The sequence below is a fragment of the Thalia democratica genome, chromosome 2 (assembly GCF_965202585.1).
Source record: "Thalia democratica chromosome 2, ktThaDemo2.hap1.1, whole genome shotgun sequence".
In the NCBI taxonomy this organism is placed as follows: domain Eukaryota; kingdom Metazoa; phylum Chordata; class Thaliacea; order Salpida; family Salpidae; genus Thalia; species Thalia democratica.
The window spans coordinates 25,408,440-25,435,839 of NC_139166.1; the positions used below are offsets into that span (position 1 = coordinate 25,408,440).

At 28.3% G+C, this 27,400-nt stretch overlaps 1 protein-coding gene and 1 pseudogene across 2 annotated transcripts; both read left to right on the plus strand.

Moving 5' to 3' along the window:
- The first annotated feature begins 12,368 nt into the window (after positions 1 to 12,368).
- Positions 12,369 to 14,934, plus strand: LOC145849785 (DNA ligase 3-like). The gene has a single exon (XM_082954838.1). The coding sequence runs from the start codon at positions 12,446 to 12,448 to the stop codon at positions 14,828 to 14,830; it is 2,385 nt and encodes a 794-aa protein (XP_082810964.1). The 5' UTR covers positions 12,369 to 12,445; the 3' UTR covers positions 14,831 to 14,934.
- Positions 14,935 to 16,115: 1,181 nt separating this feature from the next.
- Positions 16,116 to 27,050, plus strand: LOC145849824 (ATP-dependent RNA helicase DHX15 homolog pseudogene; annotated as a pseudogene). The gene is made up of 2 exons (XR_014372371.1): positions 16,116 to 16,186; positions 23,123 to 27,050. The product of XR_014372371.1 is annotated as an ATP-dependent RNA helicase DHX15 homolog pseudogene (transcript).
- Positions 27,051 to 27,400: the final 350 nt, after the last annotated feature.

A 27,400-nucleotide genomic window follows, 5' to 3' on the forward strand; every position in this document is an offset into this window, starting at 1 on the left:
AAATGTATAAATGATATTAATGTTCTCATAAACAGAGCACTTAGATGCATACATTATAAGAAATATGATGACAGTGTAAGAGAATTAAAATCTCAGAAAAAAATATTAAATGTTGAGAGTCTGTATTTATATGAATTAGGTCTTTTTATGTTTAAGTTTAACAACAATTTGTTACCAGATAACTTTAAAAATTACTATAAAAGTGTAAAAAATGTACATAATTATCATACCAGGTCTTCAGAAACAAATTTTTTCCTACCTAGATTCAACAGCAAAATAGGTCATAAATCACTATCCTTCCAAGGTAGTAAGTTGTGGACTAAGTTGCCATTAAGTTTAAAAAGTATAAGTCATTTTGGAAAGTTCCAGCATGAACTTTAAAGTTATCTTTTAAATAGTAATTCTCAAGGTCATTAGTGATCATTCCTACTCCCTATTTACTTTGTTTAAGGAGTTAATAGTACTTGTCATTTAATATCCAAATTTTTATAATTTTTTTATATTTTAGTTTTTTTTTTTGTCCGAAAGTTGGTTTGTTTGGTCACAGTAACATTGGTTTAGACTGGATTTTATCATTTTCTATCTAATTATTTCTAAGATTGTAGTTAAAGTTAACTATTTAGTAATTCATTTAATATCCAATTTTTTGTTTATTTTTTAATTTTTTGTTGGAAAGTAGATTTGTTTGGTTACATTAACATTGGTTTAGTTGAGATTTTAGCATATTCTGTCCAGTTATTTTTAAGACTATTCCTTAAGATACTTTTTTTAATATATACTTTATTATTTTATATTTTTTATTGCATGAAAATGTAAAAAGAATAGTTATAGATGTTTATATTTTAGCAGAAAATAAAGTATTTAAAAAGCAAGCTGAGATAACTGTTTCAAGCAAATTTATATTGAAGAAAAATCTCTTTTTGAGCAAAGTAAAATTATTCTTTTTTATGTTTACAAATGTTGTTTTCTTTCTATTATTTCAGTTAAGACTTAGACAAGTTTTTCAAAAAGAAAAGAGTTTTTTTTTTTTTTTTTTTTTTTTTGATTGATTTAGTGGAAAGAAATTTGTTGTTGTTAATATCATTGTTGTTAAAATTATTATTGTTTTTTTTTTTTTTTTTTTTTGTAACGTATCTTCATGTTTTTATTTATAAAAGTTAAGTTCAGTTATTGTAAAAATCACTTCTTTAATATTCTATAAAAGAAAAAAAAAATTTACAATAGTTTATGTAGCTATTCAAATGTGAAATATTTTTATTTTCAACTTAGATTATCAAAAGAAAAAAAAAACCTTTTTAGCACAAAATACTTAATTAAAATGATATATTTATTCTATACTTTTTATCTAGTTTAAGCAATTTTTTTATGGATACAGCTTTATTTTACTTTGTTTGAATATTGCAGTTTTACGTTATTTTTATTTATTTTTTCTTCAATGTTATAGTTATATTTTACTGTTACTTACTTTTTGATAGGTTAAAATAAGTTGGTAGTAGAGTCGAAATTCTTAAACACACATAAAAAAAGGAAATAACTTAATATATATATATTTTTTTTCTTTTTAAATTATATAACAGGGTAATTTATTTGCAAAGTTCTGGATTAATTTTAAAATTGAAATTTCAGATAAAAACTTAACCTTTTAACGTAAAGTTAGATATATATTTATGTGTATATAGTGTTAGATATATGAGTGTGTAAAAATTCTTTAATTTTTTGGAAAATTCTTTTTTTTTTTCTATTTATTTTTCTTAAGAAAAATATTTAATGTTGTAAAGTTTAATAGAGTCTCTTTTTATAGAGCTTTTCGTTTTAGAGTTTAAATTTTTCATTTTTTTCATTTTTAGCTCATTATAATATTGATTAAGTTTGGGTATGCAACTCGATGACCGAGAGGTCTTTTTGCTATCCAGGTCATTGAACCAAAACATTTTTGAGCAAAAATTTTTGTTTTTTTTTTCGCTTTTTGTTCAACAAACTCCACTAATTTTTTTTTTGAAAATAATTAATAAAGTTCTGTTCTGGTTTCTGAAGTCAAGAATCAAGATAGAATTAAAGTTTGAAAAGTATGTTTTAAGGTTTTAGTTTTAGTCTACTTTAGCCAAAGAAGTCTGCAATCACATTTGTTGCTGAATTGAAATAAACTTAGAGGAACTTAGTTTTTTCAAACTTTGAGCACTATTAGGGTCAAAACTGACCACATCTTTTCTTTTGATGCCACACACTTGGGCTAGTTAAAACTTGCCTTAGTTTTTATAAAACTCAATTATAGTTATTCTTAGTGATTTTAAATAAGGATTTATGATGAAAACATTTAACTTTAGAATAAAAATTGTGTGACCTGATGGTGTAGGGGTCCTGATGATAGCGTCCTAATGATGGTTTCGAAAACTCTTTGAGTTGAATGTTACAAGGTTGAAACCCATGGCCAAAAGATATGCAGAAATAAAAAGGATTAACCTAGTGTTACATAGTTATTTTAGCTTACTGTAATACAGTTTAGATAATTTATTTTAACTTTAATTATTACACTTGCAAACTGTTTTGTACTATACATTAAAATAAAGCATTAATATGACTAAACACATATTTTCATGTAAGCTTTTGAAAATCTTATACAATTTGAAATTATTATAAGTTATAAAAGCATAATTTTTTCATTAACATTTTAATTTCAAACACTTCTAAGATATAATGTTAAATGGTGTTTTGAAAAATAAAGTTTGCAAGATTGTATCTTCAATCATGCACTTTTTAGTTAAAAAATTTTATGTAAGTAGATGTTTTTAGATTTAAAATAAAACTCTCCAGAAGTTTGAAGTTTTTCTAGAGGTTTACAATAAAACTTAGCTTTATAAAATATCTGAACAGTTATTTTGGTTTTTCTAGTTGTTTTGATCTATGTAGAACATTTAAAATATATTTCAAAATAAAGACTTTTTTTTGGCAAAGCTACTACACATATAACTATGAAAAGTTGTTGATGTACAATCAAAAACTTTTCAAAAAACACCTCAACAGTTAAAGTTAATTCATTCAGTAAATTTCACAAAACAGTAAAAATTCTTTTTAGCTTCATTTTTGTTTTATTGTTAAGTATTCTTTTAGACATTTAAGCCATGGATTGGCATTCTATGGTCTGCAAAACATAAATCTGCTGCTATCAGTGTACTTTTAAGCTACATTTTTTAACAACTAAAAGAAGTGTTAGAAAAAATTGTTAAGAAAAATTGGTAATTATTAAATTGGTAGTGTTTTATTAGGGGTAGGGAGTACAGCACATTTTTTTGATCATATTTTAATATTCATTCAAGTCCATATGATTTGGATGTGTTTTTGCTTCATTAAGAAGAATCTGAAAAAAAATTCAAAAAAAAAAAGTATGCTTGCAGCCCAAAACATAATTTAAATTTATAAAATTACTTATACATGTCCTATACTTATAATTTATGTCTTAAATGAAAGCTTATACTTATTGACATACATTTAAAGACATATCAACTGCTTTTGATGTATTATGACGTCATAATCACCGTAAATGTGCAAAATTTCTCTGTAAAATGTAGGGGTATGGAGTACAGCACATTTTTTTGCTCATATTGTAAAGTTCAAACAAGTAAATATGATTTGGATGTGCTTTTGCTTAGTTAAAAAGAATCAAAAAAAAATTATAACTTTGCATAAAAAATTTGTTGCCCAAAAAATTGATTTCAACCCCAAAAATATATTTTTTGATTTTTGTGCAGCAACTTTTTTTTTTGCAAAATTATAGTTTTTTTTAGATTCATTTTAACTAAGCAAAAACACATCCAAATCATATTTACTTATTTGTCTTACAATACGACCAAAAAAAAAACGTGCTGTACTCCCTACCCCTACATTTTACAGACAAATTTGCACGTTTAGGATGGTTATGACCTCCTAATACTTGAAAAACAGTTAATATCTCTATAAATATATGTCATTAAGTAGAAGCTTTCATTTAAGGCAAAAATTATAAGTCTAAGGCATATTTAAAAGTTTTATTACTATTTAAGTCAAGAAATTGAAAAGTATGTTATTTTTGAGGTTGAAATTAGTTTTTTGGGCTGCAAGCATACTTTTTATTTATGATTTTTTTATTTTTTTCAGATTCTTCTTATTGAAGCAAAAACACATCCAAATCATATGGACTCATAAGTCCAGCAAATATCACCTAAATATTCTCTACCCCTAGTTTTGTCATTGCTCTTTTAGTGAAATCAATGTAGTTTTTATTGATTGGTTACTACATTTTTTTGAATACTTGTGGCCTGCAGAAGAATTTTCTATATAGTTTTGCATTTTCTATACAATTTTTCCAGGTTTTCCAAATTTCTTCCATGTTTTCTAAATTTCTTCTAGGATTTTGAAAGCACATATTTTTTTGATAATTTTTAGTAGTTAGGTATAATTTAGTTAAAAAAACTTCTGTTCAATAGAAATAAATTACTTTAGAGTTACTGTAAGTATTGCAATTTATTTTATTATGTTCAAACCTGTACTAAATTCTTCTAAGATGGTTGTTCAAAAGCCTTTATGTTGGTTTAATAAAAATAGCTAAAAGTCTACATAATTTTTTTATTAGTTTGAACGTGTTATCTTTTATTAAGGCCATAGGGGGGGTCCAACATTTTTTTTTACAAAATTAACTTTGGCTTTTATATAAAAGCTTTAAGTACAAACTACAAGTCAGTTTTTATAGAACTCAAAAATATCATTTAACTTTTGAGATATTTAATTTTTTGTAAAAATTTTCCTAAATGTATGGACCGCAAATTTTTTGGGGTCAATTTTCTTGGAAATTTAAAAATTCACTAAAAATCTATCTCCTCTTTCATTTTTCAAGCAATCTTCTTCAAATTTTCAGGAAACGTTCCTTATAATAATAGGAAAAAACGTTACTTTAGAATTGTAGTAATTTGGAAAAATAAAAATTTTATTGCAAAAATTAAAAAAAAAAGTATTTTTTTTTCAAAAAAATATATTTTTACAGAATTTTTTTTAAATTCCAAAGTAGCTTTTTTTTGTTATTGGATAAAGATTAGACTGTGAAAGTTTGAAGAAGATTGCTTGAAAAATGTAGGAGGAGATAGATTTTAAATGAAATAGTCTTTTTTCGCTGTTGTAGTTTTTTCTTCCCTTAAGGAACCTGTTATGCGGCCCGACTTTGACTGGTCATATCTCAAAAAGTTATTCAAATTTTTTAAAACGATAAAAAGCATCTTTAAGCTTAGAAAAGACTCCATAAAATAAGATCAACATGTAAAAAACATACTCATACATACTATTTCTCCCATCATGATAAATACTTGCATCAGTTTTACTTTCTCCTGCTATTTTATTTCTCATTACATTAATATTTTGCTCCAGTTGAATAATTTTATATTAATAATTTATTATTATATTAAGTATATTAAATTCATATTGTGCTAAAATAGAAGAATGATAACATACAAATGTGCATTTTTTGGTTTACTATATATATATTTTTTTTAATTTGAAAATTTTTTTGTTCACTTCATATTTTCTGAAAAAAATTGTAACATTTTGTTACAAGTATAGTAGCCTGCTGCTTAAGTACGCACTTTTTTGGTACGCAAACCCGCCTTAAGTACGCACTTTTCTAGAAAGGCAAAAAAAAAATTAAAAATTTATTGTTATTCAAAAAATTTTAAAAAATCTGCAATAGAAAGGCTAATTTAAATGTGACATAATATAAAATATATAACCGTGATTATTTTTTTTAAGTGTTGACAAAATAGCACTCTATTTAATAAACATTCTTCACACATCTGTTAAAGAGTTATCTACTTGTTTTTATTAAACTTAACAAGCATAACATTTTAATTGAAAACTGTAACTAGTTTTTTGTGGTTTTCACCAGACAGTTAACACCAAAATAGAGTTGAAATGCAATAAACATCATTAAATAACAGTTAACACATTTGATATGGTCTCCTACCCTCACCTCAATCTTGTTGTCCCGGGTCCACCAGTTAGAACAGTGGCAGTTGACTTGGCACTTAAATTGTACGTTTAATTTTAGTTTGGTGTTAACTGAATGATGAAAACCACAAAACTAGTTACTAATTTTATAAAGCCAAAATAAACTTTCTTACAAAAACAGTCCTGAAACGTTTTTTGTATCATTTACTGACATTGACTTTCTACAGTTAATTATGTATTAATTATATAGAAACTATTTTTAGAATGTATAGATCATTTTAAAATCTATTAAAAATACTTTGCAAATTAGAATTATATATTAAATGTTATTTAAAATAAAAAGACTTAATTATTTGGAAAAATTATTTAGTGGCTAGTTGTAAGAAAGAAAAGAAACAACTAAATTTAATTTTATACTATGTCGTCAAAAATTACGGACTACCTGTGCTAAGTTTGCATTTTTTTGTTGGGTTCAATTTGCGTACTTAAGCGGCAGTCTACTGTACAAAGTAATGTTTTTATTTCTTTCCTAATGACTTCCACTCACTAACAATATCAACAAAAAGTTAATATTACAGTATTATTGTTTCCATAACAACAAAGTTAGCTAGAAGCACAGATTCATAAGTCATAAAAACTATAAGTATTTTAATTTTATATGTTTTATAAAAATTAACAAATCTCAAACTTCAAAAATTCCAGGTTTTTTTCAAAATTTCTCAAATTCCTGTTTTTTCTAAGTTTATTTAGCCTAAATTGTCAAATTCCAAGTTTCCAGGTAAAGTGGCAACCCTAACCCCTGCTGATCAGTCGAAAAAAAACTGATTCTGCTGTGGTGATTTTCTTTAAACCGTTGATAGACCCTGAAAACCACTCTTTTGACAAAACCTTTTCATTACAGACTTATATGCAGAAACTTTTGTAATCTCTGACTGCAGTAACAATACATAGTGTCTTTTGTATTTTTGTTTGTACAGTTTATGTTTATTGGGCTAGTGTCTTTACAATTTAGGTTTTGGACTGTCCAATGAGTTCTGAACTTTTTGATCTATATGTAGATCTTTAAACAAATTGAAAATTTATGGTATTTAAACTATATTTAAATCGCAGTTGTGTCACAGGCATAAACTTCTGTCAAAAATGTGTTCAAATAATAAATAATATTGCAAAATAGATCATGGTGTCCAAAAGGCAAATTTTATATAGCATTTATAACATAAATACTAGTTGATAATTAAGATTTTTTTTCAAGTTTTATGCTACTTTAAGTAATGACTGCTTTTCTTTTGTGTAACCTTGTACCAAGTAAAGGTGATTGCTACTAACAAACAAAACAACTTACTTATTAATTAACAAATTATATTTTGATTAAAGTTAATTTAGTTGTAGTAGTATTTTTATTTCAAATTTTTACAGATATATATATTTTATTTTTTCTAGAAGTTATTAAATTCTAAGTCTTAAATAAAATTTTATGTACTAGATATGTATAAATTTCAATAACACATCAGGGTTACCACACTATCAAAATAACTCAAGATATTTTGAAATATTTAAAAATCTCAGGATGACTCAAAAACAACTTGAGATATTATGTTTTTTTAAGTCAGGCTGACTCAAGATATAGTTTTAAGAAGAAAAAAAAGTCTAGTGAAACATATTTTTCAAGATCTTGAATTAGATTTAGTAGATTCAGTTTTGATATTTTGTTCTTTTGTATAATGTTATTCACTTAAGCATCAAATGTAGAAGCATATATATACCGCTTTTCTTTTTATTATTTAGAAGATGTGAACATCAGGTATAAGTTGTTAGTACCAGATCCAAAATGCTTTTAAGAATTTTAAAAAGCTCAAGATGAATCAGAATAGTTTAAGGTCATTTAGGACAGTTTTTGATCACTTAGGATAGTTATTTTATTCAAAGGGTAAAAAATAGTCCTATATTGATAATAATAATTGAAAATAATTTTAATCTTAATCAGAGTTTCCCAAACTTTTCTTCATAACGCACCCTATAAAGAAATAAAAAAAAGCTATGGCCCCCTCGGGCAAGATTTCTCAGAAAACTACCATTAAAAACCCTAAACCTTTTTTTTCTTCATCATCAATGCCAAAATATCTATTCAAGTTTCAAATTATGATCTTGTGGCTCTCCCTTTTACAGCTTATGGCCCCCTAAATTTCTAAAAAATTCCCATAATATCTAGTATAAGTTAAACTACTTTTAAATACGCCTAGAACCTTTTTTTCTTTGCTCTTAATCACCAACTCAAGAATATCTAGTGTAAGTTTAAAATTATGGCAACCCTATGGCCCCTTTACCACTCACCTCCCCTTTGCTGCTTATGGCCCCCTGAGTTTCTGTAATGTTCCCCAAGGGGACCACTTTGGGAAATCCTGATCTAAATAAAAGAATATTTAAAATTTCCCTTGTAATATGCTATAGTATTCCTTACTTAAATAAAAATCCATAAAAATGCCAATCCATACATTTTACTAAGTTTAGGTAGTAAAGAGTTTAGACCAAGGTTTCCCAAACTCATTTACTAAATCGCCCCCTTTTCAGAAATTTGAAAAATAATCGCCCCCCAACCCCAAGATTTTACAAAGTAGTTTTTCTCTTGAGTACAAACTTTTGAGCCAAAAAAGTTGTGTTTGAAATGTAATTTAGTCTAGTATTTCTTATGCAAGCATTTTTGTGGCTGTTTTCAAAGTAGTTTACAGGGCTTGAGAAAATAAGTTACAGTTATTTTCTTATACGCCCAGTAAAGTGTATTAAAATACTTGATTATTAAAAAGCCTTGTGTTATCTGTAATCAATCCTAATTAAATATGAATTGTTTTGAAACTAATTAAACTTTTAGGGTAGTGGTGGATAACTTTTGTAACCAGCAATTCATATTTACTTTAAAAAATTTTCTAGTTTCAACTCGTTAAAAAAATGTTATTGCGGGCTGAATAATTTAATAAAATAACATATAAGAAAATCAAAAAATTCGATCAAAATTGTAATAAAATGATTTAATATTATTGTGATCTAGGAATTACTATAATGATCTGAAAACCAAGTTTAAAGTGTTTTTCAAAATATTAAGTATCAAAATATTTTTTTTTTTTGCACAAGTAGTTTTCAAGTTATTTAGCGGTACGAAATTTGACTTGATCTTAACCGTACGTTACCCATCTGAAATCTTAACTGAAACCTGAAATTTTCATAAACTCTCATATAAAGAATTTCGGACATTTAAAAGTTAATACTAAGTAACTTAATTAAGCCGTTAGTTATTAGCCTATAATAATTTACCAGAAGTAGTGAAAAACCAAAAGCTAGTGTTGAACTATTAAAATAAACAACACATTCTAATTGTTAATATATTAAAAATTAAGATAAAACAAAAAACAGTTTTATTAACAGTTTAAAATTCCTTAATATATTGATTTTTTAACAATAATAAATCAAGTTAGAAAATAAAATTGAGTTTAAGAATCTTTTAAATGAAAAATTTGAAGTCATTTCAAATAGATACTTCAAATCTATACTCTTTTAAACTAAAAAAAAAAATTTGAAATAAAAATTTAATGATTATGAAGATTTTTTTATTTGTACAGATTAAACAAGTGATTACAAAAATATGTCAAATAAATTTCTTTCAAACAAATACTTTTATCACTACGCTATAAAACCTTTTAGTGTAATATAAAACGACAAATATAAACTACAAAATTAACAAGGTCAAAATAAAACTATTAACAGATTTAAAACATATGCCGTTTAATAAATACAGTAGACTTCCGCTTGAAATTGAACTTTGAACAAAATAAAAAAGTGCAAACTCAAAAATTATTAACATTTTTATTTACGAAATGATAAAATTAAATATGTTATATGCAAAAGCTTTATGAATAAACATGAAATCAACTAAAACCTAAAAAGAACATTCATTAAAAAAAATAAATCTATATAAGATATCAAATATTATGTATTTTTTGTTTTATCAATACTTAGTTAGTAAAAGACTTTATTTAAATTAAATTTAAGAAAATATAAATTTGCAATTTTTTTTTGGGTAAAAAGTGCGAACTCAAGAGGAAGTCTACCGTAATTAACATTTATTAGGCATTATTCAAACCTGTTGTAGAATACTTAATTTGATAATTTTTTTATTATAAAAAGACTTTTAAAATACATTACAAACCAGGTTAAATAAGAAGTATTTTAAAAGATCAAATAAAATAAATAAACTTTCATAAAATAATGTCTGCTACTTAAGTCTAATATAATGTAAAGGATGAGCTTCATGACTGCATGCAAGTTTTTTTTAATCTAGTTCTTAATCAGTAAAATAAAGCCTCCTTTACAAATATCTAGATTAGATCTTTTGCTTAAGATGTTGATAATGAACTGAAAGTTTTTTCAACAACATAGCTAGAAGGAAAAACTATAAACAACAATCTAAATTCCTCTCAAATGATTGGATACTTTTGCCTTATTTTTTGTTTATTTCAAAGGCTTTCATATCGTTCTTTAGAAAAATTTACTTTAAGTTCAAGGTTAGTTTGTAAGTCTGTGAAGGTTTCCTGTAAGTCGTTTACTTCAAAAAGATCTGCCTCAAAGGGATCCATATTTTTATCTATATAATAGCTTTTTGTGTCAAATCAGAATTTTACTATATAATATCTTGAAATTAATAATAATTCCAGATTTTTTACGGTTTTTTTTGCCTAAATTGTCAAATTCCAGGTTTTTCCAGGTTTCTAGGTAAATTGGTAACCCTGTATAGTTTTATTTCTCAGTCTAACTTAGTGACTTTTCAAAAAACAATTGAAAATATCATGAGGTGATAGTTGATAATAGATAACATAGATTTTTACAAACCATTTATAATCCCAAATAACATATATGTCAGGTTATAAAGTGGTGAGAGGAATTCCGATTGTCTATGATCTATGTAATTGTTAAATAAGAAAACATATAAATGAAAATATGTAATTTACTTGAAAGTAGGAGTCATAAGTACTTGATTTTTTTTCTATATATTTTACATAAAAAAAAATAAACTTTTTTGTTTAAGTTTTATCTCAGGGTCAAATATTTGATAGCAAGCTAAAACTAGTAACATAGCAAGAAAAAAAGTAAAAATTTTATGACAGCCCAAAATTTTAAAATCGCCCCCTTTTCGCCCCCTTACTAGTTTTCGCCCACCCTTTCGCCCCCTTACTAATTATCGCCCCCCGACTTACTAAAATCGCCCCCAGGGGGGCGATATCGCCCACTTTGGGAAACCCTGGTTTAGACTCTGGAGGCCCTAATATATTATCTTTATCAATTTAGACAAATTAAAAGTAAATTTAATTCTAAAAACCTTTAAACTATTTTGAAATCCTTGGATAAATTTTCAGTAGAATTGTGATCACTCTGTTCTTTAGATGACTTGAAATTTTTAATGCTAATAAATCATGTTTAAAGTATGTTCAATTTTTACAAAACACTTTTAAATTAAATTAATATTCATAGCTTTGTAAATTTATATACACTAGGCAAATTTGTACTTTTCCATTATTATAAATTGATACCAGAAAAATATCAAACTAGCTATATCTCAAAAGTTTTAACTGTTATATTTTCTAAATTAAAGCTACTTCTACATTAGAAATAGTTTACATATATTACTGCTAGATCTTGATTATTTGAAACTTCAGAAAAGTTTAGGCTAATTTAAACTTTTTTTTAATTTTTTAAGGCTTATTAAATGTTTATAAACTTAGATTAATAATAATTTTTTTATAAATCCCAGGCTAGCTTTTATGACTTGAAAAAAAACTTTATTACTCAAGTGTTGATTTTTCATAAATTAAACTCTTATATTATTATTAGAAATTTTTAAGTTTTTAAGCTTAATTAAAAGTGAATTTATTCAATTTTTGCCTTTAATAATTTTTTACATTTAATAATTACATTACAATCTCTAGTTTTTGGTCACTGTTTTTTATTTGCCTCAAAGAGTGACAAATATGTGTATGCAATACACTTTTAAATTAGAAGGACCAGTTTTATTTTAATGAAAAACTTCATAACATTACAAAACAATCTGTATTACTTGAAGTAATTCGTAAATTAGCAAAAAAATATATGCAGTTAAATTACACAAAGTAATGTATTGGTATAAACAAAATATAATCTTAAAAAACATTAAAACTTATAAAAGTCACTTGTCTTTCATTTTGTTTTAGAAAAATTGTTGTGTAGTTTTATGAAATTAGTATAATAATTCCATTTGTTTATGAGATAATCTTTTATAAAATCTATACTTAAAAATTTAGTGCTATTTCTATATCCTAATTATTAATAATAGTTTTAAAAAAAACTATGCATTATTTTACAGAATATAATGAGTACACGTTATATAGTTGAATATGCAAAGAGAAAAGCTAACTGCAAAAAATGCAAGCAACCTATTGAAAAGGGAAGTATAAGAATGGCAAAATGTACTCCAAACTTTTTTAATGATGGAGAAGGTGAAATGAAAATGTACCATCATGTTAAGTGTATGTTTGAAGTTTTTAGTAAAATGAGGGCTACTACCAAAAAACCAGAACATGTCTCTGAAATTGAAGGTTTTTCTGATATATCAGATGAAGATAAGGCTACTATTAGTCAGCTTTTAAATGAAATGTTAAACTCAAAAAAAGGCAAGAGTGCAAATGGAGGTGCAAAAAAAGCTGCAAGTGCAAAAAGAAAGTCTGAACCAACAACTCCTGTTAAGCCTAAAAAGGTAGCTAAAGTTGAAACACCACAAAAACCAATTAAAAAAGAAGTTAAACCAACAAAAGAAAAGCTTTTGACTGAAAGTGAAGTTTCGGTTTCTAGAGATGATAAGTTTAGAGAGTTCCGGCGTTTGTGTGGTAAAGTAGCAAATGAGAGTAGCTACAATGCTAAGACTCAAATATTTAAAGATTTTTTTACCAAAGGCTCCTCTAAAAATGGGTATGATGGAAATGTTAATACTATGGTCAAGTTGTTAATCCCTGGATCTATTAAAAGAGTATACAACTTGCAAAATCGTCAACTGGTGAAAATATTTAGTCAAGTCTTTTTGTCAGATCTTGATGAAATGATGACTGATCTTGAACAAGGTGATGTTTCTGAAACAGTAGCTAAATATTTTGCTGAAAGTATCAAGTGTTCACCTCAAGCAAAAAGTCTCATTACAATTCAGCAAGTTGACTCCTGGCTAGATGCTCTCAGTAAGCTGACAAGAGAAGAAGACCAAACAAAAATAATTCGAAAGATTGCCAAGAGATGTACTGTGAATGATTTGCAAACTATAATAAGATTAATAAAAAGTGACCTCAGAATACAAGCAGGTCCTAAACATGTCTTAGATGCTTTTCATTCTGATGCATACGAAGCATTTAAAGCTTCAAAGGACTTAGATGATGTATTAAAAAGAATAACAAATAGTAAAATTACTGGGAAAAAGTTTGAAGTTGTAGCAACACTCATGACTCCTGTTGCTCCAATGTTAGCTGAGCCATGTAAGTCTGTTGAACAAGCAATGAAAAAGTGTAAAAATGGTATGTATTCTGAAATAAAGTATGATGGTGAAAGAGTTCAACTTCACAAGAAAGGTAATTCGTTTAACTTTTACAGCCGCAGTTTGAAACCAGTGAAAAAAGATAAAATTGAATGCTTTGAAAAGTTAATGCCTAAAGCATTTCCACATGGAGACAGTGCTATTTTAGACAGTGAAGTTTTACTTATAGACCCAAAAACAGGTGTTCCACTTCCCTTTGGAACCCTTGGTGTACATAAAAGATCCCAGTTTAAAAATGCAAATGTATGCTTATTTGTTTTTGATATTTTACACTTTAATGGAGAAAATCTTATGTCCAAGTCAATGAACGAAAGAAGAAAAATTTTAGCAAAGAATATGGTTGAAATCCCCAATCATATAATGTTATCTGAAATGAAATTTGTAACTAAAGCAGATGACTTGAAGTCAATGATAGCTGAAGTTATTCAAAAGGGACTTGAAGGTTTAGTTTTAAAAGATATAAATGGAATCTATGAACCTGGAAAGCGTCATTGGTTGAAGGTCAAAAAGGACTACTTGTTGCAAGGACAAATGGCTGACTCTGCAGACTTAGTTGTGTTGGGTGCTTATTTTGGAACTGGCAATAAAGGGGGAATGATGTCAGTTTTCTTAATGGGTTGTTACAACAAAAACTTGGACTGCTGGCATACAGTGACAAAAGTTGGCAATGGGCATGATGACAGTGCTCTTGAGGAAATAAACAAGACACTGAAAGTCAGAAAAATAAGTAAAAAGTATTCCGAAAAGCCAAGATGGCTAAGACTGAACAAGCAGCACACCCCAGATTTTGTTGTTGAGGATCCAAAACAAGCTCCAGTTTGGGAGATTACAGGAGCCGAGTACACAAAGTCTGAAATTCATACTGCAGATGGAATCTCTATTCGCTTTCCAAGGGTGACCCGAGTGCGTGACGACAAGAACTGGGAGACGGCAACAAATTTAGAAGAGTTGAGGAAGCTGTACGAAAAATCTAAAGAAGAAACTGATGTGTCAGCAATATTGGGACTTTCACCTAAGAAAACAAAAAAGTACAGCAGCTCGGACTTTTCTTTCCTGAATGATAAGTTAGCTGGAGCTAAAGTTTTTGTTCCACAAGATGTGCTGCAGTCTAAAAGCTGGAAGAGGTTTATTGTTTCTTGCAATGGTGAGCTGCTTCAAGACCATGAGCTGGAGTTTGCCACCCACTGTGTCAAATCAGCTTCTAGCAAAACGCTTAAGCTCCCAAAAGGAATCCGCTTTCTGACTGAAAAAGATTTAAAACTTTAATTTTTAGATCAATAATTACTACTCAATTTTTAATGATTATGATTTTAGAAAGCAAAAGCTTCTGTGCTAAGCATTTAACTACTTGTGTTATATTAAGTTTTGATCTAAAAGTTGTACAGCTTTTATATAAACATAATTGACTTAATTTTTTTTTGTTATAGATTTTTGATCTTAAGTTGACTTAAATACTTAAACTACTTGTTTCTTCATATTTAATTTATTTTTAATTTTATCTATTGTTGTTAGTTTAATTATTTACCTTAGGGTCAATTTTGTTAGTAATTAAAATCTTCTGATATAACACTGCATATTTTATATTTAAGATTTTTTTATATAGAATAGTTTTTAGTGCTTTAGAATAGAGTAATAACTAGCTGTTTTAAATAATACGTTTGAACTTCTGTTTGCTTTTTTAAGTACATAGTTATCTTTTAGAAATTACAAAATTGTATATACTCAGCCTATGTTTAATGCTCGAAACTTGAACTAGAATCAAAGAAGTTTTTATTTTATAAAGTCACTGGTAAAAATGTATACATAAAAATCAGTTTTATAAAACCATATATACTTATTTATCTAAAAGCTTACATTCGTGTATACTGTTTTCATAAAACTTTTCAACTTGATTTAATATAACTTTTAAGTTAAAAGAAAAACTATTACAATACTTTTTTTTTTTTGTTAAGTTTAAGTTGATTGTCTGGTAAATTAAATTATTTTCATACATTTTACTTGACTTGCAAAAAAGAAATACTTTTTTTATTAGTTTTATTATTTTGCAAATAAGTTTTAACATTCTGGAGCACAATTTTACTCAATTACTGTTAAAAAACAATTTAAATTGATTAAAAAGTATATTTTTTATTTTAATGTTTGATTATTGGTATTATAGGTTAAGCTCTACTATTTAATACTGACATAAAAATATGCTTGATAGCAACAGTTCCAATTGTATTAGCACCTCTATTTTATGTGATTTAATGTTTATTTGATAAACAAAAATATTATAACTATCATTTTATTAATTAAATTAAATTTTAATATAGCCACTAGATTTAATTATTAAGTTTAAAGAATAGTAATTTTTTTTCAACTTCATTAACTTATTTTAAGCATGACTAAATTGTGAATTACTACTACAAACAAAGTAGAGTAAGTTTTGTGGATCATTGTTTTTACGAGCTATGAGAAAACTTATTATGTTGAATGTTATGTTTAATTTTATGTTTTTAGATTAGATAAGTTTAATTATTTAACAAGTTGCCTTTTTCAGATTTTAAAATAACCATTTTATAAACTAATTTTATAATCCTTAATGCTTTCTGGAAAAGTCACACAACTTCATTTGATGCAAAAGTAAATTTAGATTATATTTACTTTTAATTTTCAAAAAAATTTTTTTTTTGTTCATCACTCTAAACATCACTTAAAACATTTAGAGCAAACACAGACTTATATGCAAATTATATAAACTACTTAAGTATTTTTTTAGTAAACAAAGTTAAAAATATATTTAGCGTGGTTCACCATTTCTTAATCCTTTTGGGTTTTAGTATTTTTTGAACTTTTATCCAATGATAGAAGCTAGCTAAAAAAATAGAAGTATGACCACTATACCAGCTAGCTTGAAAATTGTATAAAACTCAAGATAGCAAGATTTAACTTTAAGAGTTGATTAAAGTTCTTTGAGGTAAATTTTATGTTTCATTTTATAATTAAAGTAATTTAATTTCTTGTTTTGTTTGTTTATAGAATTGTCATGTTAAAAAAAATATATATGACGTTTTAAACGATAGTTTGGTTTTTTCGTGATTTACTATTAAACCCAGACTGATTTTAGGCCATTTATGCTATTTAAAAGTTACAACTGTACATTTGGATAAATTTTTGGAAGAAACCTCCTACAGCTTATCTAATAAAATTTTTAATACATATAAAAAAGTCCAGTTTTAACAAATACTATAAATACTCACAAAATAGATTACGTACTTGCAATCACTTGTAATAAAAAAGGTTAATTTTAAATTCTATAAACATTATAGCTAGCTAAAGCATTATTTGTGTTAAACTTGTACTATTTGATATAAAAAGTTTTATTACGTTTACTTGTTTTTTAATTTTTTAAAGGTTTAGCTGTTACTTTATAGTTGTTTTTGAAGTAAACAAGGTTATTACCATTTAAAATGTTGGCCTTGTATCTAATCAAGCTGCTAAAAAATCCACTAAAAGGTTTGTGAAAGAAATCATATGTACATCAGGAAGCAGCAAATAATCATGAAGTTCACAAACCCTGCTATTAAATATCTGGCAATCAGCGGTTCACTTTTTTGATGACTAAAAAATTAAAGTTTTTTGTTGAACATTGACAAAAAGAACTAGGGTTCTTAATTTCAAAACTGGGTTTGTTTCTTTTCTGCTTTAAGTATTTTAGAAGTAATGTAAGTTTAAATGCGGCCTACTTGTGTTCAAATATCATACAAAGTTCTTCTTAATTTTATGTCACAATAACTTAAATGCAAAAGCTACACAAAAATACTTAAATTATTTATATATGCATATATATCTACTCCTTTTAGTTTTTTTTACCTGATATTTTATAGTTCCATATACAAACTACAAAAATTATTTAAAAACTCAAAATATTTAAGTATTATTTTGGTCTTTAAATTCCTCTTTTTTTTAAATTTAAGGGTATTTTTTTTGGTAATTTTTTGAAAATAATGAGGATTAAAAAAAACTCTAAATGTCTTTAGGAAGCCTTATTTGTTTTAGGCTAAAGCGCACATAAAAGAAAAGATAAAAAAAAATCAGGAGTTTTCAAATTTATGACCCAAGATATTTGTAAGCAGTATTTTCGAGCCTATTTACTTTTTTTTAGAATCATTTTTATAATTAAAAAGCTCAAAGTTTTTGTTTAAAAACAAGTTTTCTTAGTTTTCAAAATACGCTATACTATGTCCAAAAAAATGATAAAAATAAGATTTATGAATAATTATTTCAAATATTTTTGTGTTGCTTTGTGCATGCCAATTTTTGGCAAAAGTTTAAAAGAGTTTTGAGTAACTTTTTTGCTGTAAAAAATACAAAAAGTAAAAATTGGTTGGAGTTTAACTAAGATAACTATTGAAAAGTTTTATCTAGAAAAGAAACAAAACCAGTTTTGAAAGCAAAAAGTTTTGTTCTATCCAACAACGTTTAACAATTGGTTTAAGATTATAGTCACAAAAAAAAGTCCATTAGTGATTGACCATATTTTAAGCTCACTGTGCATATTTAAAAACCTAAATTTTATTAAGTAGGTAAAATTTATCGCACTTGACAAAGAAAAATTTTTCTAGCAACATTGCAAATACAATCCAATTAAGTTAATTTTGCAAACGAAACTACAGATATTTTTTTTAAGTTTTAACCCTAGCTTAAGCATTTTTGATCACATATTGTGCTCTTTTTAATCTGAAAATCTTGTGCACTTTTGTCTTCGTGCAATTTTGACACGATCCCAAAAATTATATATACAATACTGTTAATTGGAGCAATATTTTAAAGCAGTTAGTTATAGTATGTTTTTCTGACATAATATTAAAAAATCGTTAACTATCATTAAGTATTAATTTTTTTAAAGCAATAAAAAATATTTTTTTACAAAATATTAAACTTATTAGTAAAATTTAATACTTATTGATTTTTTTCATTTTATAAAAATAGGTTAAGTTCAAACTTAGTTAAGGCATAAAGCTTTGAGGTATCTTTATTTAAAATAACATGATATTTTGTTACTGATTGACTCTTAATTATAGTTCCTAATAAATAAAGTTTTAAGATATTTTATAGTTTGTTATATACTATGTTTAGAATATTGTGCGGTTTTTACTGTAAAATAGTAAGTAGTGTTAATGTCTGATTTGTTATCCTGAAAAATTGCATACTAATCACAATTTCTGTTCAGTTTTATTTTGACATGATTATACAGTTATAAAAGTTAGATAATTACATAATAATACTTAAGTCATATATCAAATAATAGTAGTATAAAATAAATAAGAAAAATATTAGTTAAAATTTTAAAAACTTAAACTAACCAAACTATTATTAATTTGGCTATAATAACGAAATAATAATAATAATAGCTCAAAACTAAAACAGCATTAAGTAACAATTACAAGTCTAAAGCAAATAAACAATAATGACCATGAAGTGTTTTCTTGTACTTAAATTTATCAAAGACTCAAACTACAAATTAGATTTTTTTTTCAAGGTTTATAGATAATGTTAATTTTGTTTTTATTAAATTTAGGTTATACTATAATTTTTAATTTTGTTAAATTTCAACCAAATCTATATAAAAAAAAGTACTCTGAAGTATCATTCAGGTTAATTATTACTACTGCTTTATTTTATTCAAACATATTTATGGAATGCTTAGAATGGTTAAGTTGAACAAAGCATCATTACCTGTTATGTAAAAATATTTACCTATTTGTATAAAATGTTTTAATATGAATTTAGTGTTTAGTTTTTTTTCTTCTTATAAATAAAATGTTCCTAACTTTGAACTTTAATATAAACTTTTATTTATTTACTTTAAACTGTTTATGATGATCGTGTTGAAAGAGACACCAGAAATTTTTTAAAGCAATATTAACTTTTCTTAGAACTGGAATTCACTTTATTATTTGTATCATAACTAAGGGTATTGCTTTTGAAATCAACAAATTGGTAGATTCAACATTGTAAAATTGTTTGTATACTTGAATTCTGTTTTACTACTTAAGTCTTTGAAAGAATTTAATGGCTGTTTAAAAAATAGTTAATTTTTACATAGTTTTAAAATGAGAATATATTAATTAAAAGCTGTAATTTCCACTAAAGGTATTTTTGTAGATACTACTGTATAAGACGGGGACGGGTCAAGTATGCACAAAGACGTTTTCGCACAAAGGATTTTTTTGCAAGAGAGTAAAAAAAATAAAAAAAAACTCTAAAAAAATAATTAGTAATAAAAAATTACTTACCAAAGATAAAAGTTAGGGGTAACAGTGATAGTAAAAAAAATAATTTCTATAAAAAAAAAACATTAAAAAGAAGTAAAAATTACTAACCAATGGCTAGGGTAACAGTGATAATAATAATAAAAATTATAAAAACTAATAAAATAAAAAAGTTTTCAACACGCGCAAACATATTTGATACCTACCCGTATAATACTACTACATAAATTGATCTTTTTATCTCATTGTACTAAACAACATTAAAATAGAAGTTAAATACTTGGTGTGTTTTAATTTATTAACTTTTAAATAGTTATAAGTTATGTTTAATTAAGCTCTACCTATAGTAGGATTTTTGGAATGTTGTTAAAAAAAATGATTTCTAGCCTTACATTTTAAAGTACAACAGAGATTTCTTATTGATAGTTTTTAGTTCATAAAATTCTACTAGTATATTAAAAAATAAGTTGTAGACAAAAATTAATCAAAATACTAATATATTCTTACATACATTTTTTTTATTAACTTCAAATCAAAATGTTTTGCTAGTTTTTTATTCACTTAAATGAAAAAAATGTTTAAAAGAGTGCAGAAGTAGATGATGATCAGCTCTTTTTGATTCACTGTCTTAATTTTAATATCCTTGTTTACTGACTACAATTAAAAATAAAACAATTTGCTTAACACAAATAAACTTAACGAAAGTAATTTTCGCCTCACTTATGAGTATTTTAATATCATGGTTAAAGAAGCTGTAATATAATAAAGTAATATTTGAACAACTTTTTTCCGGTGGATAACTTATTTAAAAAATATAACAAAACACATTTAATTTTTTTATAATTTGTTTCAATACTTTCGAAGTATATCTTGTCAAAAATTGTATCTTACTAAATTAAACTGAATTGAAATTGAAAAAAAACTATACTGTAGTTTAAAATTGTAAAAACATAAAATGACGTAATGATCAAGTGTAAAAATTAACTAAATGCAAATACTAAAGAACTTTGCTGTACTAATAAAGCTTGTTAAATTAAGATAAAACTAAAATAAACCAGCAATAAAAAATTAAAATAAAACTACACATTCTAAAAAATTTGAGAAACCAATTACTTTAAAATTACTTGATATAATGATTTGTAAGTCTAGTTGGGTATAGGAAATTTTTGCTTACATAATTTAACATTAAGCAGACTTTAAAATATCTTGAAAAAATTTAATAAATTAAATTTCTCCTCTAGAAGTTGAGATCTTTTTATTAGTTTTCAAAAAATCAAAACATATAATACACAATTTTCTTTAGAGACACCATAATCTGTTTTGCAATATTATTTATAATTTAAACACATTTTTGACAGAAGTTTAAGCCTGTGAGACAACTCCAAATTAAACATAGTTTAAATACTATAACTTTCCAATTTGTTCTTGATATCACATATAAATCAAAAAGATCAGGTTCTTCATTGGACAGTCCAAAACCTAAATTATAAAGACGCTATCCCAATAAATATAAACTGTACAATCAAAAATACAAGACACCGTGTATTGTTACTGCAGTCAGAGATTACAAAAGTTTCTGCATATAAGTCTGTAATGAAAAGGTTTTGTCAAGAGAGAGGTTTTCAGGGTCTACCAATGGCTCATAGAAAATCACCACAGCAGAGTCAGTTTTTTTTTTCCAACTGGTCAGCCACAAATGTGACCTGCAGGGGTTGAAGTATTCATAGGATTAAAATTTTTACATACTTGTTTACCAGGGATACAAAAGGGCTTGGGTAGGTATATGTGATAATTAACCCTATAAGTATCTATAGCATCAATGCAGACATCACAGTAATAATGAGAGCAATTCCAAGGAAATAATAACATTATAAAGATGAGAGTTAAGAAAATTGCTTACTAAATCAAAGTGTGCCTGCAGCACCAAGTAGCTCATTTTAGAGGGCTGGTGAAACAAAGCTTCATAATTTTGTTAAGCCAGTGCTCTACTATATTAAACTTGGTAAAAATTATTTTTTTTTAATTACTTTACACATTATTTTTAACAGGCGACAATTTAATTAGCAATTCTAAATTAAAGATTTTTTATAAACCCAAAAAAAGAGGGTTTAAGTAAAACTAGGATGTATTTGTACTAAGAAGAATTTTTTTTTAAATAGCTTTACAGCCTTATAAATAAGCATTTAAGTTTATTGTAAAAAAGTGCTTAACTCTAAATATTTCACCTAATAAAAAACAATTTGCTTGTTTGATGAGTACATTGAAGTTTAAAATTTAAGGATACTTTAAAATTACTTTTTAAATTAGAAAACACATAGAAAGATTTCTCTCTTATTTAAATAATAATAAAAGTGCAAATAAACTATTCTATATATTACCATTTGCACATTTATTATTAATTAAATAAGCTCTTTACTTTACAGTAAATTGAGCAATATTTTTTAGTTAAAACAAATAAATATATATCTCTTATTCAAAAAAACTAACCTGCTGACTTCATACAAACATCTAGCACTTTTAAAATAACCTATGATTAACTAGTTGACTTACCTGTAGTAATCAATTTTAATAAACAGCTTAGGAAACTTTTTGTTGCAGCTTCTATAAAAAACTATTTGAGCTGATTATTTATGATAAAAGCTAATTAAGTTTAACAAACATGTGAAAGCTAAATAAATTCATATAAGATTGAATGCATATTCTGGAAGCCTTGTGACATTAAATCTTAAAGTGTTGGAAAAGTGCAATCAAAAACTAAAAAATGTTGAATAAAATTTTGCAAAGCAACCATAATATAATAATTTTTTTACTAAATTAAGTTGTGAATGCCAATTTAATGTTGATTAAGCAATTATTCTAAAATAACAGTTATAAGAAATATTTAAATTATTCTGCTGTTCAAATAAAAAAAAAAGATTTCAAAAATAAACCAGTACTTCTAAAGGCTTTCCAACTATTGATGTAGTGTTTGAAAGCTTTAAGGGTTTCGTGTAGTTAGCATAGTTTTATTTTTTAATGTTTTAACCTTTTGTTCCTCAATAACTTTATATACAATAAAAGTGCAAATTAAATATTGTAATTATTACCACGTTTCGGTAGAAAAAAATTCCGACCTTGTCAAATATTGATAAAATAGTAACATTTTATTATTATTTAAATAAGATCTTTAAATTAAGCAATATTTTTTGGATATAACAAATAGTTGTATTAATAAATTTATGAAAATAGTTTTGTATTTTTGTTTCATAATTACAATTTTTAAGACTTTCAGACATTAAGCTCATGCACTCCTTTTACCCAACAGATATTTAAAGTTCTAAAATGAATGACGATCCGTTCAGCCACCTGAGCGAGTGGAGCACGGTGCGCGAGGTGGTGGAAGATTATCAGGACAGCAGCAAGGTTCCGGACGACAACGAACACCAGGTGGGACAGTGGGCGGCAGTTTCCGATGATGAGCCCGACCTGGACTGCTTGTTGAAACACTACCGAAATAAAAGTTCAACAAAAACGCATGCTGTAAAAAATGAACGCAGCGGTAAGAACGTTGGTGTTTCCGAGTATGTAGAAGTCTCAGGAAACGTGTCAGGCGATAGCGACCTGAGGACTCATTTAAAGCCTAGGTACGACAGTCCGTGTAACAAGAGCGCAGATTCTAGATACGTTGAAAAAAGCAGAAAAAAATCAAAAAACTCAATAGTTGATATTGGTGAATGGAAAACTGTATCATCGGAGGATGAAGCTGAAAGTCACCCGCGTGTGGCGTCAAAGGTGGTTGACACAACCGCATTTTCAGTTAATAAAAACCGTGATAAATACAAAGATCCCCACCAAAACAAGCGTAAAAGACACAGTTCTGGATCGCAATATTATGAAGACGACAAAAAAGTTGAAGACAGAGAAAGTTACAAAAGTAATAATTTTCACACTCATGAAAGTTCCAACAGATACCATAAAAATGACTATAGAGATTCAAAATCAACAAAAGATCGTGAAAGTAGAGACTCCCGTTCAAAACATAGAGATGATTACAGCAGAGATGGCAAGAGATTTAAAAAGCACTCCGATAGTAGGAAGGAGGATACGAGTTACATTGACGATGCTTACAACGATGGTTCAGACAGGTACAACGCAGATGAAGCCCACTGCAGCTATAAAAAACCATCCAGCATACAAGAAAGAATGCTGAGTATGTCACAGCGCGCTCTCACGGAAGAAGAACTAAAAAAGTCTGCGGATCCCGGGCTGCAAATGAATTCCGATTGCTTTATTGTCAGTGAGACGGACAAGGTAGACGCTATTCACATAAACCAAAGAAAAATTAACATTAATGTTCGGGTTCAAAGGCCTCCCTTTTTTCTCAACAAAGTCATTGACTTGACTTTTAGCGATAATGAAGAAGAACCCGAGGTGCCTTTTGTCGAGTTAAACAAACGCAAGCCGACTCACTCGCTGCCTCAGACTCCAAGCTCAAGCTATTACGACTCTGTAAAAGAGCAGAAGAAAAGTCTGCCAATTTACCGGCTGAAATACGAGCTGATCAAAGCGATTTACGACCACCAAATTCTGATTGTGCCCGGGGAAACCGGCTCGGGCAAAACAACACAGATCGCGCAGTACATGTTCGAAGCTGGTTTCGCCGGCAGCAACTCCATGATCGCGTGCACTCAGCCCCGCAGAGTTGCTGCCATGTCGGTGGCGAGACGAGTGGCGACCGAAATGGACACGCACTTGGGAGACAAGGTCGGGTACACAGTGAGGTTCGACGACAGGAGCTCCGAAGAAACCAGAATAAAGTACATGACCGACGGCGTGCTTTTAAAAGACTTGCTGTACGATCCGATGGTGAAAGACTACTCTGCCGTCATTGTCGACGAAGCTCACGAGCGGACCGTTCAAACGGACGTGGTTTTAGCCTTGCTCAAGCGAGTGTGCAAAGAAAGACCCAAGTTCAAGCTCATAGTCACGTCGGCCACTCTTGACAAGCGAAAGTTTTCTTCTTATTTCAACAAAGCTCCCGTGTTTTCAATACCCGGCAGATGCTTTCCCGTCGAAGTTGTACACGCCCCAGAGTTTGAAATAGACGAAAACCAGTCTATTGAGCATTTTACTGAACTAGCAATCAGAAAAGTGTTTGACATTCACACTAACGAAGGGCCCGGTGACATTCTCGTTTTTCTCACAGGCCAGGAAGAAATTGAATCCTGCTGCGAGCGTTTAAGAGAAAGATTAAGCCATCGAATGATTGATCAGCACGGAGATCTCATTATCAGGCGTCTGTACTCAACGTTGAGCGCGGACGACCAAGCTGTAATATTCGAGCCCACTCCACTCGGCTCTCGGAAAGTTGTGGTGTCAACCAACATTGCGGAGACTTCGCTTACAATCGACGGAATCAAGTACGTCATAGACGAGGGCTTTGTGAAGCAAAAGGAGTTCAGTTGCAGGAAAGGTGTCGACAAGCTCAAAATAAGAAAAGTTTCCAAAGCTCAGGCGAAACAGAGGCAGGGAAGAGCGGGCAGAACTGGTCCGGGCAAATGCTTCAGGCTGTACTCTCAAAACGAATATGATAGCAGAAGAGAAGACACGGTACCCGAAATTCAAAGAGCCGACCTGACGCCGATGGTCATCTTGCTGAAGGCGATGGGGATCGTCGACTTGTTCAAGTTCGACTTTCTCGACAAACCGCCCGAGCATTCTCTCGAGAGCGCGCTCAAGCAAATCTGGGACTTGAACGCGCTGGACGACTCCGGCGTGCTGACGTGCATCGGCGACAGGATGTCCCAGATCCCTTTGAAGCCGAAGCTGTGCAAGGTGCTGATCATGAGCGTCCACCTCGGCTGCTCCGAGGAAATCCTCACCATCGTCTCCATGCTCTCCTGCGCCAAAATCTTCGTCAGGCCGCAGTTCAGGGAGGAGGAGGCGAAGGCGGCGAAGAAGAAGTTCCAGGACACGCAGGGCGACCACTTCGCCTTCCTGCGCGCCTACGACGAGTTCATCGCCAGCGGCAAGAGCAAGTACTGGTGCGACGCCAACTTTGTCAGCTACCGCAACATCATGCAGGCGCACCACGTCAGAAAGCAGCTGCTGAGGGTGATGGAGAGGCGGGGGCTGGACGTGGTGAGCGCGGGCGACAACAAGTGCAAGATCCAGCAGGCGATATGCAGCGGCTTCTTCCGCAACGCCGCCAAGAACACGCACGTGGACGGCTACCGCAAGGTCACCGACAAGCGCAAGGTGTACATCCACCCGGGCAGCGCGTGCTTCGCCAAGCGGCCCGAGTGGGTGGTGTTCCAGGACCTGGTGGAGACGTCGAAGGAGTACATGCACGAGGTGATGCCGATAGATCCGAGGTGGCTGATCGAGTTCGCGCCCAAGGTGTACGAGCTTGGCGTGTGGTACAAGCGGCGGAGAAACAAGAAAAAGTGGTACGCGTCGAAGAGCTTCAAGAAAAACTGAAAAGCTTTTTGTTCGATGTTTTTTTTGACACCGTGGATGAAAATTGAGCGTTTGTTAGTTAGTTAAACGGACTGCAACTGCTTCAGTGCGTTGATTCGTAAGTAACTATTTTAGAATTGTACATTTAGGCCCTCTCGTAGAGCTACCGGTTCATTGATATTTAAATTTGTTGTAATATTTTTGTACTAAGTTTGCCATTGAAAATGTAGACTTGCAATTTATAAAATAATTTCCACTGCTACATAGACCTAAAACTACTTGTAGCTAAATTTTAAAAATTAATCTCACTAGTTTAAAATTGTTTTTTGTTTAGTTTGTATTGATCTTTCGAATCTGAAAATTTTCTTAATTATTTTTCCAATCGGCTTAAGCTAGATCAATTTCGTTGTAAAAATTATGTTTTGAAAGTATTTGAGCTATTTTTGACAGATTTTTTTATGATTTAGTTGTAATTACTATTTAGTTACAATTGCTTCGTGAAAAATTACAAGTTTAAGTTAAAGATTGATATTTTGTTTATACACAATCTAATAGTTGAAAGCTCGCAAATCATAAGTTTTGTTAATTTTTACTACTATTTTATTATGTCGTGGAGCATGCATTGATATTTTTCGTTCATCTTCTCAACAAGTGCTTAACAGACAAGAACTACTAATAAGTTGTTATATTGACCTGATTATTTTTAAAGACATTTAAGTTGCCTGTAAACTGACAAGAACATTCGAAAGTTAATTTTGAGTATTTGTTTTTAAATTTTACTTAAAATTTCAACTAGTTTTCATTGCTGCTTTTTGTACTACGTTATAAATATCATAAACTAATACTAATCTGATGATTAAAAAAAAACATCTAGTTAAAGTATATTTACTTAAACTACCTTACAAATTAAAGATAAGAAAAATAAGCAACTAAAAATTTTGAATTGGTTAAATCTTGTATTATAATTTATTATTACATACTAACTAATAGTTAATTGTTGTAGGCATTAGCGCATTTTAAAAGTTTTTGAAATTGTTTAAAAATTATTAACGAATATAGTTTAGTTAATTTTTAAATACTTAACTTAATTTGTTAATCTTCTTTGTAATAAATGACAGTTTTTAGACTGTAATAAAAAATGAAA